At 45.6% G+C, this 16,746-nt stretch overlaps 1 protein-coding gene across 10 annotated transcripts in view; it reads left to right on the top strand.

The window, feature by feature from the left end:
- TLE3 (TLE family member 3, transcriptional corepressor) overlaps positions 1-3,389 on the top strand; it is a 47,803-nt gene extending 44,414 nt beyond the window's left edge. For all 10 annotated transcript variants that reach the window (XM_038418280.2, XM_038418277.2, XM_038418285.2 and 7 more), the window contains 2 exons: positions 259-335; positions 813-3,389. In XM_038418280.2, coding sequence (XP_038274208.1) covers positions 259-335; positions 813-920 — 185 coding nt within the window. In that variant the 3' untranslated portion in view covers positions 921-3,389. The remainder of the gene's footprint in view (positions 1-258; positions 336-812) is intronic.
- Positions 3,390-16,746: the final 13,357 nt, after the last annotated feature.

Here is a 16,746-nt window from a genome sequence, read left to right as displayed (position 1 = left end):
TTGGTAGGTATTGTTAGTATATGCGTGCTCAGCTCAGAAATGGAGAGGGGCAATGCGTGACCTTCCCTACAGTGCATGCATTGATTTCACAGTCACTAATAATCTCCTGCTTGGGAGCTGACAGAGGCTTGGCTCAGAAAAGCCCCGCCGTTGGAATAATGTTTCCATTGTGAAACTAACCTACACAATAGAAGTTGCAGCTTTTGTGTCTGACCTGCCCTGGTGTGGGGGAACTGACATCATGCTTTGTGTGTTTAGGTAAATGGTTTGTGAGTACAGGAAAGGATAATCTTCTCAACGCCTGGAGAACGCCATATGGAGCAAGCATATTCCAGGTAAGAGGCTGCTCTTGCTTGGGCCTTTCAAACCATCTGTCCCTCTTGTATGCAGGGAGCAGGGTTTGAGAGTGACCTCTGGTCTCCAAGCAAGGAGCTAACATCATTGTCTGTGCAGAAACTAAAAACTGGGCTCACCTACCACGTGAACGGGGCAGATGTAACATCCCGCTCTTCTGTAGTGAGGATAGGGATGTCTGCAAGCCATCGGGTCAGTGTCTCACAGAAAACGTGTGGAGCTGAAAGGAGAACCCACTGGCTAAAAATGACTGGTAGTAAATGTATGTGAATGTGGCTGAAAGGAACTTGATAGAAAAGTGTACTTTGGTGCCTCTGAAACTTTTAGTGTATCACTGTTTTGCATGTAAATAACAGTAACTGTCTCATCACAAAGAAGCTTTTCTGCTTAGTCAAATGCAGTTGAAAGTGGAAGATCTAGAATCTGAACTGATTTTTTTCTTTTTTCTTTTTTTCCAGTCAAAAGAATCCTCCTCTGTCTTAAGTTGTGACATTTCAGCAGATGACAAATACATTGTAACAGGCTCTGGTGACAAGAAGGCCACAGTCTATGAGGTCATCTATTAAACAAGGATTTTAACAGGGCTGTCAACTCTGAATATTAGGCTTGAGTCTGACAAGACCATGGCAAAGTCCTTTCATTTTCCTACATCCTTCAGAAGAGCAGCCATGCATTGAGAGAGTGTTTCCTGCCAGGCTGTGTAATGTGGATCTTCATGGACTCAGAGTAATGTGCATGGACTGATGTATTTCAGCAATTTTTATTTTAAGCCGTGGCGTATATGGATTTATTTGGCGGTCTGCGAATATGGCGCACATTGAAACCCTAAACAAGTTCCATTTTGCTTTTAGGGTTTTCGTTCTTTTGTCTGCGCTTTGGTGGCACTATAAAGGACTTATTTTTTATTGTGACTTTTTTTTTTGCGCTCTATATAAGACTTGTGAAAAATGTAAATAATGGACTAGTAAATAGAATTGAAAGGGTGAGGTTAATCCTCCTGGTACACTAGTTGTGTATTTTTTTTATTTTTTTTTTATTTTTTTGTCTGCTGTAATTGTATTCCACTGATGGGTTTGGTGGTGGCAATTTCCCCCTTACCCCCCTCCCCCCCAAAGTATCCATTTGAGATGCTACTTTGACCTGCAGCTTGTAACCAGATTGAGCAGAGATGTCCACTGGTGAAAGTTGTTCCTACTGTCATACATGTGAATTGTTCATTGTATTAGTCAAATGTTTGAACACTGTATGGACTGAAGTTCAATTGGTCAGATCTTCAGCTACATCAGCAAAACAATCAAATTTTTATATGGATTTTTGTGCTCATATGTTTGAAGAAGACAGGAAGTCCATGTTCTAAGAAACTTCTGCTCAAGCCCTTCTTGATCTTCGGACATAAATGATGAGGAATAATTTCAAAGAAAGCGTAGTAAAATTCAGCTCAGGGAGCCACAAAAGATAATAGCAACTTATGTGTTTTGTATTCAAATGAAAGTAAAGAATTAGAATTGATAACCTTTAAAATACAGTTCTTTTTTTAAAACAAAGTTTACTAACAAGTAGGGTTTGTGCGAGGTGGGGGCGAGGCGCTGTCTCTGGTAGGGGTCCATGGCTTTATGGTCTTGTCACTTTTGGTATATTGGTTCCAACAGAGCAAAACCCATCCCCACACAGGCCAGTGTGTCAACATTTTGTATTAAAAGGTTAAATAAATAAATGGGAAATAAAAGTATTTGTGTAGCAGAAGTGCTCACCCTGTATTGTAGCATATGGAAGAGAATTTTTATACTACATTTTTATGGATTATTTTTTAATTTTTGATTTTAATCTGGTCAAAAATAATTAGGGTTATGGTGAAAACTACCTTTTTGAAAGCGATAGTACAAAAGAAGAAATGGACAATGAAGTTGGAGATGTTCAAGAACAGAATGTTAAAGAACGTACATTCAGCATCATGTCTGAATTGCAAGTAATCAGCAGTACCCTCCAGCAGTAGCTATTGGTTTGGGGTGGGGGAGAACATAGATTTGGGGATGAAAGTAAACTTCATAGGAATTTTTTCCCCAAAGTCTCACATTTTAAGGTTGGACTTTTTCCCCCCAGAACAAAAACAAGGGAAATTTCAAAGGCAAAAAGTATGCACCCCATAAGTCTTATTAGAGGTGATGTACCTCTGATTCCAAGAAACTTGCCTGTCATGCAAAAAGTGTGAATTTTGATTTATGCACTGTCACAAAAAGCTCTTAAGTAAAAAAGCATCTTTTAAAAAAGAGTGGTTTTTTGAAGTGCAGTTATGTTTAGAAAAATGACTGTGTAAAGATGGCACCATGTTCAGTGGATCCACTTTCTATGCATATGCGAGTCAGATCTGCTTATTTTTAATGACTACACATTTTTACTCTTTTCTGTTCACTGTATTGTTCCGCAGTGTGATAGCAGAAGGAGGCGGATTCTTTTATGGCCTGCTCATCATCCGCGGAATGATTTTAGTAAGTTCCAGTTGCAGGATCATTATTACTGGTGATAATGTGAGAGTGCTAATGAACCCAGCTTGACTCTCAGACCCCCATGTGAATTAATTCATTCAGAATCAATGAACACAGAGCCAGAGAGTACCATGTTTAGAATCACTTCTCAGTGTACAAGCCACACTTTACAACTAACTTGGAAGGAGTTGGAAAGGCTTAGAGGGTTTTGACTTCGAGTGAAAATTCCCACTTTAACACCACAAGTTAATGTCCCAAAATGGTGATTTGCAAGTTGGTGCTTTTTAAATAATAAAAAAAAAAGATAAGCTGGGTGTAGCTAAGTAGGTGGAGGGTTACTAAGTCATACTGTCTCAACTTTACACCAAAGTATGTAGCAGAATATGTACAGCTGTTAATAACTACAACTGTTTTTGTAAAAAAAAAAAAAAAAAAAAGTAAAGAAAGAATAAAAACTAGATGTAATGAAGCTCAAATGAAAATCAAGCGTCTATAAACCATTTGCTCTCTGAAAACCTGCACTGAGTTGTTAATAAAAACAAACAAACAAAATGGCCATTGTTGTTCTTACAGGCGATGAGCCTGGCAAGTCAGCTGATGGAGGAGAAACCTAAGTTCAGGATCTCGGTTTCCTACTCACCATAGTCATGGGCTGGGCTGCTGCTGCTAAGATTGGGCCTGATGCAGAGTCCCTTGAAGTCAATGGGAGTCTCTGCATTGATGTTGAAGAACTCTGGATCAGTCCCATAATGCTGGGGGACCCCCAGATGAATGTGCACTGGGGACAGGCTACATTGCTCTGTCTCCGGTCATGAGCACAGTGGCTGGGAAGCAGGACTTGCTGGGACAGTGAGGAAGAAGAGATCAAAGGACCAATCCCCTAGGCCAACTCCTGCTAATACACAGTGCATAGCGTGGTAGTTGCTCCTTCTCCTGCTCTTGATACTGTATCCCTGTTGCCACCCTAGAGTAGCAGTTCAGAGTACATGGCTCATGTTGCCTCCTCCCAAAAGCCTGGTGGGTAGTGGGTGTGACTGTTCAGTGTTATGATATGTAAATGACTGCTGAAGTCAGCTGTGAAAGACAAACCAACAGCAAAATATATTAGAGCTGCTAAAAGAGACTTCAAAGTGCCTCTGCCAGCATTTTACTTTGTCCTTTTCCTGTGACAGATGTTTCTAAAATGTGTTTGATTCCAAACGTAAGTCATGAGAACACTATAGCCAGGCCCCGAAGCTGGCTGTGTGTTCTAATCCAATAGCTTTGGTGATGGGATTTCCTCCTCCACATTATTCTTTTTTTTTAAAAATTCAGTCTTATTTTGGAAAACATCTGTTCTGTACAGAGCTCCCCGCCCCCCCTGGATGAAGAGACTAAAGAAGTAACCTGGGAGGATGATCACAACTGCTTCTAGTATTGGCAATACAATGGTACCTGCTTCAAGAGACTGATGGAGAATTGGCCACCTACTAGAGTTTGCCTTTAATTAAAGGTTGAACAAAAATTAATACAGAAAATTTGGATACTTCAAAGTTCTTGGTGTGAGTTTCTCCTTAGAACCATCTTGCCCCAGTTCTGCACTGATCAACCCCAAGATGATCTTGGTTTTCAATCCTATGGATGTAGAATTAAGTTGGCAATTTAATTTTGGTTGATTGGTTCTGTGGCCTTGCACGTGGGCAAACAGACACTACTCTGCCCCTTTGATACATAAATACCTGCTGCACTCCATGTGTTCTGTCTGGGTGGTGAACGAGGCTGCTGTTTCCATTGACAAATGGAGTAATGCAAGGCTCAGGGCCATTTGCAGGGAGGGATCAGTCTTTGGGTTCTATAAGCATGCAACCGAATTCTTATTTCTCAGAGGGGTGGGGATATGTTGGTCTCCTCTGTGGAAATTATTTGATGCAAATGTCTAGTGTTCCATTGCTTTCAGAACAGGCCACCCCTGACAGAGATAAAGTACTTTTCTTGAACTAGGACATATGTAACATCCTACAGGGGTTTCCCAGTGATGTATTGAACATGACAGAGCCTGCTGGGAGGGAGAAATAAAAAGCAGGAGCAGCACTCTAACGGCTTGGATTTCCGATAATGTACAGCAGTAAATGGTTATGAGTGCATTAAATCTGATTTTAAGCTGAATGGAATGAGGCACTTGCACATGGGGCCATTAAACGACACAAAAATCACAAGAAATACTTTGTTGTAAACTTTGGAAGAATTTAACACATAGACATAAAAATGTGTTTGTACTAGGCCAGTGAGTGGGGTAGCTACTAAAGGACCAAGCTGATGTTGCACTATTGATGATGTTGTATACGTATTGTGATGTTCTCCTTTTAACAACTTCCAGCAATCTGTTGGCCTTTATAATTAATTTGGCTTGACTGTAACCTTTCAAAAAGCACTGACTAGAGAAGGTGATAAATTTTTGAATAAGGTAATTCTGTCCTGCCTATACTCTACAAACAAGGCCCTCTTCATGAAGCGGGCTTTCTCCTCGCTTTCCAAGCTGTGTGCACAAATTTATTATCTTACATATTAATAAGGGCTTTTAGTTCAGCTTTGCACTGATGTTGCTATAAAATACCATAGAGTAAAGTGAAGACATCACTACTTCATTTGGCAGCTTAGCAAATGGTTTGACCATGTGGAAGCCTAGCGTGTCCTATTTGTCAGTTACTCCAGTCTGGGTTTTGCTCTGAATACCTGAGTTTAAAAGAATAGCTTGTTTCAAGTTAGAGCCATCCGAGGCTGCTGAATTAGACTTGCAGCGTTTTTGGTCTTTGTTTTGATGAGGTGCTTCATTGGGGAAGCTTTATGCTTTGATTTCAAAGGTCAGCTGTAGCAACTGCTATTTGTTTTACACTCTCTGGTTCAAGCAGCCCCCATATGAAGAAAAGTAAATAATTGTCAGAAAAGCGTCACATTTCCAGGGGAATGGAAGGAAAAACACTCGGGGGGGCAGCGAGGAATCTCTGTTCCTCAGGATCACTGGACTTTTGTTTCTATTTTCCTTTTGTTTCTATTTCAGCTCCTCTTTGCACTTTTTGTGCCGGAGGATTTATCAGGAGAAAGCTCACATCCATGGCCTCTTGACTGCTGACGTATTAAATTGGCCTGATGGATTTAGTTGTGTCCTGTTATGTTATGGATTTAGTTGTGTCCTGTGTGGGGTGTTTTTGTGGTTGTGTTCCCTGGCAGGGAGGGAACTGTGCCGCCCCGCTGGAGAGATGGCATGCAGCTTGCTTTTCTACAGGTTTCCTGCACTGTTGCTTGATGAGATGCTGCAAAGTCATCTGTTCTGTCTTTCAGAAGTCCCACGCCGGCTTCTGGCTGTTAACTAAGCTAAGCAAGTGCTTGCTGGAGCAGTGGGAAAAGTCAGACCCAATGCTACCAGGTTTAAGCACATGCAGACTTTATTTGGTGAACCATAATTGTTTTCGTTATCTTCATCTGCTCTCCAGTCATGCCATCCTCTCATGAAAGCAGCAGCAGCCGCAGCAATGAGAGAGACATGCGCATAAGGGCTCCGCAAAGAGTAGAGAACATAAGAATGGCCGGACTGGGTCAGACCAAAGGTCCATGTAGCCAGTGTCCTGTCTACCAACAGTGGCCAATGCCAGGTGCCCCAGAGGGAATGAACAGAACAGGGAATCATCAAGTGATCCATCCCGTCACCCATTCCCAGCTTCTGGCTAACAGAGGCTAGGGACACCATGCCTGCCTATCCTGGCTAATAGCCACTTATCCTCCATGAATTTATAACAGGGTTCAGAAAAGAACTAGATAGTCTTGGCCTTCCCAATATCCTCTGGCAATGAGTTCTACAGGTTGATTATGTATTGTGTGAAGAAATACTTCCTTTTGTTTTAAACCTGCTGCCTGTTAATTTCATTTGGTGACCCCTAGTTCTTGTGTTATGAGATGGTCAGATGTGTGATGCTGGCAGCTTCTAGACATTAAAACTGCCATTAACCTTTTGAGCATGGTATGGATTGGCACTAGCCCATTTCCTGCAATAGCCCTGCTACAGGAAACTATTGTAGGCAGTGGGTAATGACGCATGCTCCATCAGTGAGGTTGCAGCGATTCAGAGACCAGGTCAACATTCCTACGTGGATAGGAGCAACTGTTGTCTGCCACTCAGCCTTTGCACTCCAGCTAGCAAAGCCTGGAAGTCTGTTGAAATTGCACTCCTAATAACCAGTCATTAGCAAGCTATAGTATTTAAGTCCTGGAGCCAAGACAAAGGTCATTAGATTAGTTTAAAATAAAAACATAACCAAGGCTCAGGATGGCTTTTCAATACTTGAGCCACGAAGATGCCCTCAAATCATGGCCCAGAAGCACAGCCTGTTTATTTAGTGCCGGCCATTGAGGAACAAGATAGAGCTCTGGCCCTTTGGCATTTTCTGTGCAATTTCCTGTGCCCAGTGAGGCAGGGACAGGTGGAGGAGCAGCGGCCAGGGGTCCATGGGAATTCCCAGCCCAACACTGTAGATTCCCGGCCTGCTGTCCAAGCTGCTTCCCCTTCCCTCCCCAAAATGGCAGCCCCTCCATGTGCTTCCACTAGGCCCTGAGTTGAGGCTCCCTTCGGTGTGGGATTGAGCATGCGATGGTCTGATTAATGCAGCTGATACCAGCCACGTGTTCTAAGTGAGATTTAATCTGTACTGAAGGGCAGGGCACGGAGGACTGTCTTTTGGACTGTCTGTGATTGTACAGTCTGTCCATGCTGGGGCTCCTAGGTGCTATGGTAATAGACTAAATAATAACAAAAACTTAGAACAACCGTTTCTGAGCTCCTCCTTCTCTTTCTGCGAACAGCTTCCAGAGGAGAACAGGCTCCTACAGCGCTGTTCTTGGAGACGAGATCCCACAAAAACCAGTGAAGCAAAGTTGTGGCCAAGGAGTTCCCAGCTTCAAAGCACTGGCTGACACAATAGAGAAGAACATAACCATGGGTTTGACTAAAATAAATCCGTGTTGCATTGGTGTGCACCGGCCTGAGGAATTAAACTCTCCAGGCACCTTGTTCCAACGTGCAGGGTGATCGGTGTAAAGTCTGAGAGAGACTGGTGGTGGCTTTGTCATGGGTGGGTAGCTCTGCCATTGTGGTCAAGACTCTGGAGGGGTTTGGCCCAGGCGGTTCCATCTCTCAAGAGCCTGGAGCCATGAGGAAAATGGACAATAAACAGGTTCAAGTAGATGGGGTTGAATGATTCTGTCCAGCCTGCACCTCTGCATCATCACCGGTGGCTCTGCCAGTCTATTGCTGAGCAGGGGGGTTGATGTTACTTCAATTCTACTTCTCCGAACTCTTTCCGTGCTCGTTCTGACATCCTCAGACCAGGCAGCAGGAGACCCCACCACTGTAGCTCAGCCTTGACCTCCCAGGACCTCTCGAAGCGGGAGCACCTTAGTTTCATCCTCCTGTTCAGTTAGCACCGGACTCTCCTTCCTGGGGATAGCTCATGTTGAGCAGCACCTTATCCAGTGCATTAGCACCAAGCCAGGTTGCTCTTGAATGTCAGGAATACAGCTGACTTCTGCGCCCAGCTGCTGAACCCGGGGTGGGCGTCTGTCTGGCAGGGATTGGAGCAAGACCTTCCCCCAATTCATTTTTCATCAGTCAGTGACAATGGGCATCGGCCAGTGCCAGCTCTGTCTGCTCTGGGCTGGATTCAAGCTGGCATCCTGCAGGAAAGTTCCCGGTCCTATTGCCCTGCCGCCCCTCTCTTCGGGCGTGGTGGTGTATTCAGCGAGCAGGACCCAACCTCTGGAGTCCAGCAACTCCTCGCTTAGAATGCAAGCAGCTGAGCGGGTAGAACACCGGGCAGGCCAGGTATCACTGCAGTCTGGTCGAATGTTTGCTTATTGTCTCTAATTTGGCTGTTGCCATGTCTTGGAAGTTATGAAAGCCCTTTTTATCCACCATACGCTCAGTTGCTGTGGCACCTAATGCCAGTCTCTCATCCCGGGCTCTCGGAACAGATGGCATGAGGATGCGCTGGGACGCCATCAGCTGTTGTTATCTCTAGCTGATGACACGGAGTGTAAATTTTGTTGGCACTACTCCCTTCATCTGTTCTGCCGCTGCATCCCACCCATTTTAATGACTGTAATTGAGTTATAATGAATGATTGTGCATTACCATTGTCTGGGCTGTGGCGGGGAGTATTCTGTTCGTTAGACACTTCATTTAACAACATGCCCCTCCTCGTTGCTTTGTTTATTTGGTTGAAGGGTGTCATCACTTCAAATGGCAGAAATAAAACAGTACTCCCAGTGTCTGCAATTCGATGTTTATCGTCTTTCTGTTCCCAAGAGCTAGTGCTTCACTGAATCCCAGCGGAAAATTGCAATACTAGATAATTAATTTGGCTTAATCCCTCCAAAAAACTGCAGCTTGCTTTGCCTACTGAAAACTATTAGCTGCAATTGATACATTTACATTTGTGTATTTTTATACAAGCGCCCCCACCCCCACACACACTCTATCTTGTTTGACTCTTCCCAAAGCAACAGAATAAACTGGCTGCAAGTACATTTTAGCTGCATCACCCCTAAATCATCCCTGGGACAGTATTCAGCTTATGCATGGCTAGGCCTGGCAGATTTTTGGCCTTTTAACAGGTGAGACTGACTAATGCACATGGATACCTCCTAAATACCACTGTGGGCCCTCTGCCCCAATGCTGCATGCTGAAGATGAATTTTTAATGGCATTTAGGGGTATTTCTGCTTTTCTCATATCACTGCAGCCCTCTGCAAGTGCTTCAGAGGGGCTTTCCTCTGGGTGGAAAAAATAAAAGCTGTAGCCAGGGCTTAAATTACTGGGGGCGTGGGGGGAATTGGTGGTACTCACCCAAGTTCCAGCCCTAAGCTAAATTCCATCAATTTGCAATACAAAAACGAGCTGCCACGCTCAGCAGATTGTGTGGCTGGGCTGGCTGTTTGGAAGACATGGAAGCCCTGAGCTCGGCAAGAATGGCTTCCCCTCGGGGGACCTAGGAGCCCTGCTGGCATTGGCTTCCCCTTCGTGGGGCTCAGCTGGTTCCTGCGCTCTGTTCCTCCCATCTGGCCTTTGGCTACATGGTTCTGATGGGAGAAGGGGCTAAAAACAAGTGGCCCTTCCCTAAAAATCATCCACCATGATGATTGCTACTCATGCTAGCTTGTGCAACCAGTGATCCTCCCTCCCCTTTCACACTGATCAGCCATGAAATAATTTAAACTTCCACATTTTAAACTATCATCAGTGGTGTCTGAGTTAAGCTCCCTGGAGACAAATGGGGCAGTTCACCTTTCCAGAGCTATCGTGTCAGGCTCTCTGCAAATGCAGGCAGGCAAGGCTGCATCAATTTACACTCATTTCACAGTGTTAAGGTTCTCTCTGTGAACCATAAGGGACAGACTTTGTCTTGTGTTTTTAATGAAAGCTCAGATTCTGGAGACCAATATGAGACCTTCAAAACTAAATCCCAAGTACATGTAGCTGGCCCAGTCCAAGCCCTGACCAGGGCTGAGCTTTTTCAAAAGGAATTAGTGCTTTTAGCGTGCCTCAATTTTAGGTGCCCAACTAGATGCATTTTAAAGGCCCTGATTTTGAGAGAGTGCTAAGCACCCACCCTCTGAAAATTGGACCTTTAACAACATCTCTAATTGGACACCACAAATCACTAGTTTATTTTTGAAGCTCTTAGTATTACTAAGTTCTTCATGACTTTTGGAAAATAAATATTTTTTCCTAGGAAACCAATAAAAAGAGAGAGGATCTTCTGAGCCTGCCCTTCCCATGGGACAGTGTCTGATTGGCTCTTAAATATCCCTGTGTTTTGGGCAATTCTGCCACACCGGATATTCCCCATACTTAGCTTCATTGCTGAATGGCAAAATTGTGTGTGTGTGTGGATGCACTTGTTTATTTTAATCTCGTACCATCCTTGGTTTCATTCCAACTATCCTCTCATTTGGCTTGGGTTGACACAATCGATACAGTTTCAGGTTTTACAAACTGACATTGTTGGGCTGTGGTCTTCAGGTTATAGTATTCTTTTTTTTCCAAGTTAGTTTATAATCTGTCTTGATTTCAAGTTTAATGACCATGTGCTCGTGCTGAAATCTCCTTGTTAGTGAATGCTGCATTGGCTCTAGTATTCAAGTTGCTTCTGTTGGCTACACATTTTCACTGAATTGTCTCATGGTACAAGAGAACACATTGCATCACATCACACAGTATAACCACATACTAAAATGCCACACATTAAAAGCGTTTCTCTTTTTCTTGGCTACATGTAGCGAGTACAGTAGCTGGCAAGGAGCTGCCTGCCAATTCTGAGCTAGAAAACTATGTTCTTTCAATTCACAAGCCATTCAGTTCACTGATTATCCAAGCCACCTCCAGTACCTGCTGAACTGTTTATAACTCAGCCAAGAACAAATAAAGGCTATCTGCAACCTGGGAGTTATAGGTCACGGTGGTTTCCTACAAGTGCCAGCATGTACTGTGCCTGCTTCTATTAAAAACACCACTGAGTATTGAAAGGATCTGTGCTAGCTCAAGCAGAACTTATGAGCTTGGTGCAGGAATCGCTGGGTGAGGTTCTATGGCCTATGTTATGCAGCAGATCAAACTAGATGGTCATAAAATGAATGCCCTATTTTTTTTGAATTGCATTGTGTTGAAGAGGCATAAACCCCTCATGACTAGACTGCAGTTGAGTTGGAGAAGTTGCTCTTGTCCAGAATCCATGTGAAGGTCCAAAAAACTCTGCTCCAGCTGTCAGAGACACTAGCTCATACCAATACAGTTCTAGCTCGGAGCTGATCAATGATAAGATGTTCGCCATCAGTGGTGATGGGCCTTGGCGTCAAAGCCAGTGAAAAACTTTGCGTGGAGATGTGGTTGAATTAATTATCTTGTAGCCTTAATGGCCCACATTTCCCATTCGCTGACCCTTCTTGCAGGTGGTGAGGGACCAATCAAAACTATTCTCATAATGTGCAGGATGGTTGCTGAACCAGCCGCCAGTCTGAGCTGCAGGATCGTGGTTCTGCGGATATGAACATCCAGCTGAAGTCAATCACTAGCAGCCTAGGGCTGCATTCTGGCAGAAGTTTAGAAAGGAAGATGGATAGTGAGGCGGGGTTTTCCCCTGCAGCTCTCCTGGGTGCAGTCCCCACTGACAACTCACTAAGAGTCATAGATGCCATCCGAGTGCAGGCTAAGAATGCACCACACAAGTCCTATGAGTTGATGGCACATTTTCTTGTTTAGGGCACTAAGCTCAGTGACTACTAAGGGCTTATCTACACTAGGGAGATTTTTAATAATGTCCCTACTGTTGTCAGCATGTGCAATGCTGAATGCCCTAGCAGAGGCAAGGCTCCTGCAGCTGCTTTCAACATGGTGTCCAATAAACTTGCTCAGAGCAAGTCTAGTTGCGATGATGTTAAAAATGGCTGCGGGAGCATTGGCTACATAAGGGCTTTCAGGATGGCCACCACTGGTACCGCAGTGGGAAAGCTGAGTGCCAGTGTGACTACTGATGTGGATGAGGCCTGCTAATATAAGGAAAGGGGCTTCTTCAAGTGTGGTCCCTGTTGTAGTTGAGGGGTTGCACACGTGCACCATGTGGCCAGAGCTAGAGGATTTGAAAGGAGCTGTGTCCGTTGGTCTGCACACGTGTGCTCGCCTCACCTCAGGGTTTTGTCCGAGGATCTAAAGGGCAGAGAAGATGGATCGCTTCTCCAGTTCCTTCTTACCACCACATGGTCTGAGTTCGAGTGCCTAGTGTCCTCGTCTCTGACACACTTTTAAAAGAAAAAGTTTTAGAAATTGTATAGAGTTTGTTTTTATTCTACTGGTTCTTATGTAGTTTCATTTTTAGTAGGAATTTTTGTAGGATTTGGACTTTGGGGGAATCTGCCCCCTCCTCCTAACCCCACCAGCCACACACAGTTTCTGGATTATGCTGAAGACACTAGGATTCTAGCTCTGTGCCGCCTGCCCACGTTATAGGTAAGTAACCCCCTCTTTGCAGGGCTGGGCCCCATTTGCTGCCTTCTATTGGCTATTAGAATTTGGGATCTGCCATTAATATGCTTGCCTTGATTTCTTTGCATTTTCCCAAGGTTTGCTAGTTTGCAGTTTCCTAGCTCAGGTCCTGGTTTTGTCACATATGTGGATGTCTTCAGAAAGCATCCCCCCATTGAAACAGAGTTAGGGAGCTGTGCATCCTCGAAGGAGTCATAGAATCATAGAATATCAGGGTTGGAAGGGACCTCAGGAGGTCACTTATTCCAACCCCCTGCTCAAAGCAGGACCAATCCTCAACTAAATCATCCCAGCCAGGGCTTTGTCAAGCCTGACCTTAAAAATTTCTAAGGAAGGAGATTCCACCACCTCCCTAGGTAACGCATTCCAGTGTTTCACCATCCTCCTAGTGGAAAAAGTTTTTCCTAATATCCAACCTAAACCTCCCCCACTGCAGCTTGAGACCATTACTCCTTGTTCTGTCATCTGCTACCACTGAGAACAGTCTAGATCCATCCTCTTTGGAACCCCCTTTCAGGTAGTTGAAAGCAGCTATCAAATCCCCCTCATTCTTCTCTTCCACAGACTAAACAATCCTAGTTCCCTCAGTCTCTCCTCATAAATCATGTGTTCCAATCCCCTAATCATTTTTGTTGCCCTCCGCTGGACACTTTCCAATTTTTCTACATCCTTCTTGTAGTGCGGGGCCCAAAACTGGACACAATACTCCAGATGAGGCCTCAACAATGTCAAATAGAGGGGAATGATCACGTCTCTCAATCTGCTGGCAATACCCCTACTTATACATCCCAAAATGCCAACAAGGCCTTCTTGGCAACAAGGGCACACATATCCAGCTTCTCGTCCACAGTAACCCCTAGGTCCTTTTCTGCAGTCCTAAGTGATGGGCCTTCTGTCTCCTGGATGGGTCTGTAATCTCTGTTGTTCTTCCCAGGACTAGCACTCTGAGGGCAGACAGTTTCCTTAAGAACGAGCATCAAGGACTATGCCTCACTGAGAGTGAAATCCCATCTTTTACTAATGGGCCGACAGCCAACATCAAGTAATGACACTGTCAGGCTTTTCTCTTCGGTATTTATTAATTTCATACCAGAGCTATATCTGGGCGTTTTCATTTCCCTTTCCGCACAAGTCCCGCCGCGAGTGATGGTTTGTGCATTGTTGGGAAACCCATCAGAAAAGAAGAAATTTGGCAGAGCTGTTGGAGGTGGAAGTGACTAGACCTAGGGACTAGATTCACAAATCAACCGGGCGTGGCAGGGGCAGCGTTAAGGACAGCAGCGGCTTCAGAGCTCCCGCGCCCGCTCACGGTCTGCCGGGGAGCCAGCTGGAAGGCAGGGCAGAGCGTAGCGCGCACATGGCGGGGGAGCTGCTGGGCGCAGCAGGGATCAATTGCATCCCGCTGGAGCCACTTGAAGGGCTGGGAGGTCTGCAAAGCCAGCATGCTAGGCAGGGGCCACCGAGGCTGGCCAACAGGAGGTGCGTGCTGACCCCGGCCCCTCTCTCAGAGACAGGCGCCTCTTTCTGGCTGGGATTCGCGGCTGAAAACCCTCTCTTGGCATTCGGCACCTAGGCTGTTTTAGACGAATTCTAGAGGGAGGGGTGGAAGGCGGTAGAGCTCCCTCCTAACTTCTAGCCCAGTGGTTCGGGGACTCCCCTGGGATGAGGAGATCCCTGGTTCAAATCTCTCCCCCCCCCGCCTGCGGAAGAGAAGGGATTGGAATGGTGCTCCAACCACTGGGCTATGGGATGTTCTGCAGGGGCTGCCTCAGTCTCCCCTGTTGAAGCTGTTCCACCCCAGAGCAATAAGGAGAGAGAGCCATTGTGCCAGAGAGAGAGCGCTCACCAGCTGCAGCCTGGTCATTCAAACACTCAGCTGGGTGGGGAAGACCCAGGATACAGTCCCCCTGTGCCAATGACTTTTATTTGTTTACTATCCACAGTGGAACGGCTTCAACTGGCAAGGCCAAGGCAGCCACTGTAGCATTTGCCACAGCCCAGTGGCTTGGGCCCTCACCTGAGGGAGGTCCCCCTTCCTTCCCGCTACCTTTTAGTGCCAGCTCCCCTGTCTGGGGCCCAAGTGAGGTCTGAGCATGGTGACTGGCGTGGGCCCTGTAGGCGAGGTCGGCGGAGGAGCACCTATCTTCCCCTAGTTCACAAATCACTCCAGGCCTGGGGCGTCTGGCTGCCCGGCGCGGGGCAGCACTGCAGACAGGCACAGGAAGAAACGTATGTGCCTCGGGAACTTCACTGCAAAAACATAGGTGCTGAGAGAGTTTAGGTGCAGTCAGGGTTCAGTGGCAGCTGAGCAGGACTTTTGTGAATCCCCTGGGGGCCTGACTCTGGGATTCAGGCACCTGAAGTGGCCATTAGACACTGAAGTTTTGGTCTGACTCTAGGCCTTAGTACATGGTGCCCAACCCCCTTACAAGTGCATGAACCAGAACCTCACTGGCGGATGGATGAGCTCTGAAAATAGCACTACCGGTGCTATGGGGCTCCCCCCAGCTACCCCTAACTTCACTGCTAATGCCCGTACCATGTGTCAGGGGGTTCTCTGGTTAAAGAGAGCCCCTCGCTGGCCAGCGAGCCTTTCAATAACGATTTCCCTCAAAACCCAGCCATTTAGAGTCCCTGCCCTGTGCTTTCACCAGGGGCGTGGGTAGCTGTTGCTAACTATGAAAGATAACTGGTGATCCAGGCAGCAGCGCTTGAGAGGACATGAGATAAATGAGCACATTCACTACACACGCTCAGAGGGGGATTTTCATTTCTGGGGCAGAGGCTGCGATTGTATTCATTTTGGTTTTAAGCTAGATCTCTAGCCCTGTGCTCTGAGAGCATCCCATCACTCTTCTGGGCTTTTAGAGGAGAATAACGTGCTTGTGTGCACCTAATATTTCTTTTAGGCTGTGGTTGGCTTAGAAAAAAAGTGTGTGAGCTTTTTTTTTTTGATGAACGATTTGGCTCTATCTATGCCCTTTCAGTAAATGGATGAACTAACGAGCATGTTGTAATGAATGGTGCCATTTGGACGTTTCTCCCCTTCCCCTGCCTTTATTTTTTTTTAAAAGGTAAATTCCAGCAGGCTCAACACGACACAGGAATTGCCCCAGAGGAAATTGGCTGGTCACCAATTCGTCTTGTAAAAAAACAGAGTCATTATTGCTCTTGAACTGAGATGAAACAACCCTTCAGAATTCAAGTGTCTAATTTTGACCAGCCAACATTCTGCTACAATGCAAGTTTTTATTGTTGCAAATAAAAGTGAAAATGCAAAACCCTCCATGCCCTGGGTTTGTGATGGGCGAGCTGATAGCGCGACTCACTCACACTCACACACAACTGAAACTGAAAATGGTCGAACACTTGCCAACCTAAACGCAGTTAAAAATAGCTCCCGTGAGAGAAACGGTTTAGGAGAACGCCCAGAAGCTGTTGATTGTTTTGCTGACTTAACTAATGAAAACCTAAGGTTCCACTAGCTCTGTGATTATATGTACAAGAAAAAGACCATATGGAGCATCAAGCCCACAGTAAGCTCTTTATCAGTTATGTAAGGCCCAGAGGTGTGCCAAAAAGTGCAGGTGGGGGGGGTATGAAGAGGCTAGGTGCACAGTTGGGCGCTTTTCACTTTCTTCTGCAGCCACAGCTCTTGGCCATAAGCTAGAGCAGAATATTGGGCTTGATGGGCTGGTCCATAGAGTGGATGGTCTGGGCCATGGAAAATCCCAATTCTCTTTGTAAAGCCAAGGTAAGCAATGTAATGAAAAAGGCAGTGTTGTCTCGGGGGTGGAGAACTGGGCAGGGGGTGCAGGTGACTTGAGCTCCACACCCAGCTAG

This window comes from Dermochelys coriacea, chromosome 10 (genome assembly GCF_009764565.3).
Source record: "Dermochelys coriacea isolate rDerCor1 chromosome 10, rDerCor1.pri.v4, whole genome shotgun sequence".
Classification (NCBI taxonomy): Eukaryota; Metazoa; Chordata; order Testudines; family Dermochelyidae; genus Dermochelys; species Dermochelys coriacea.
Note: the sequence above shows the minus strand (reverse complement) of the source record. Positions and strands in the feature narration are given on the sequence as shown.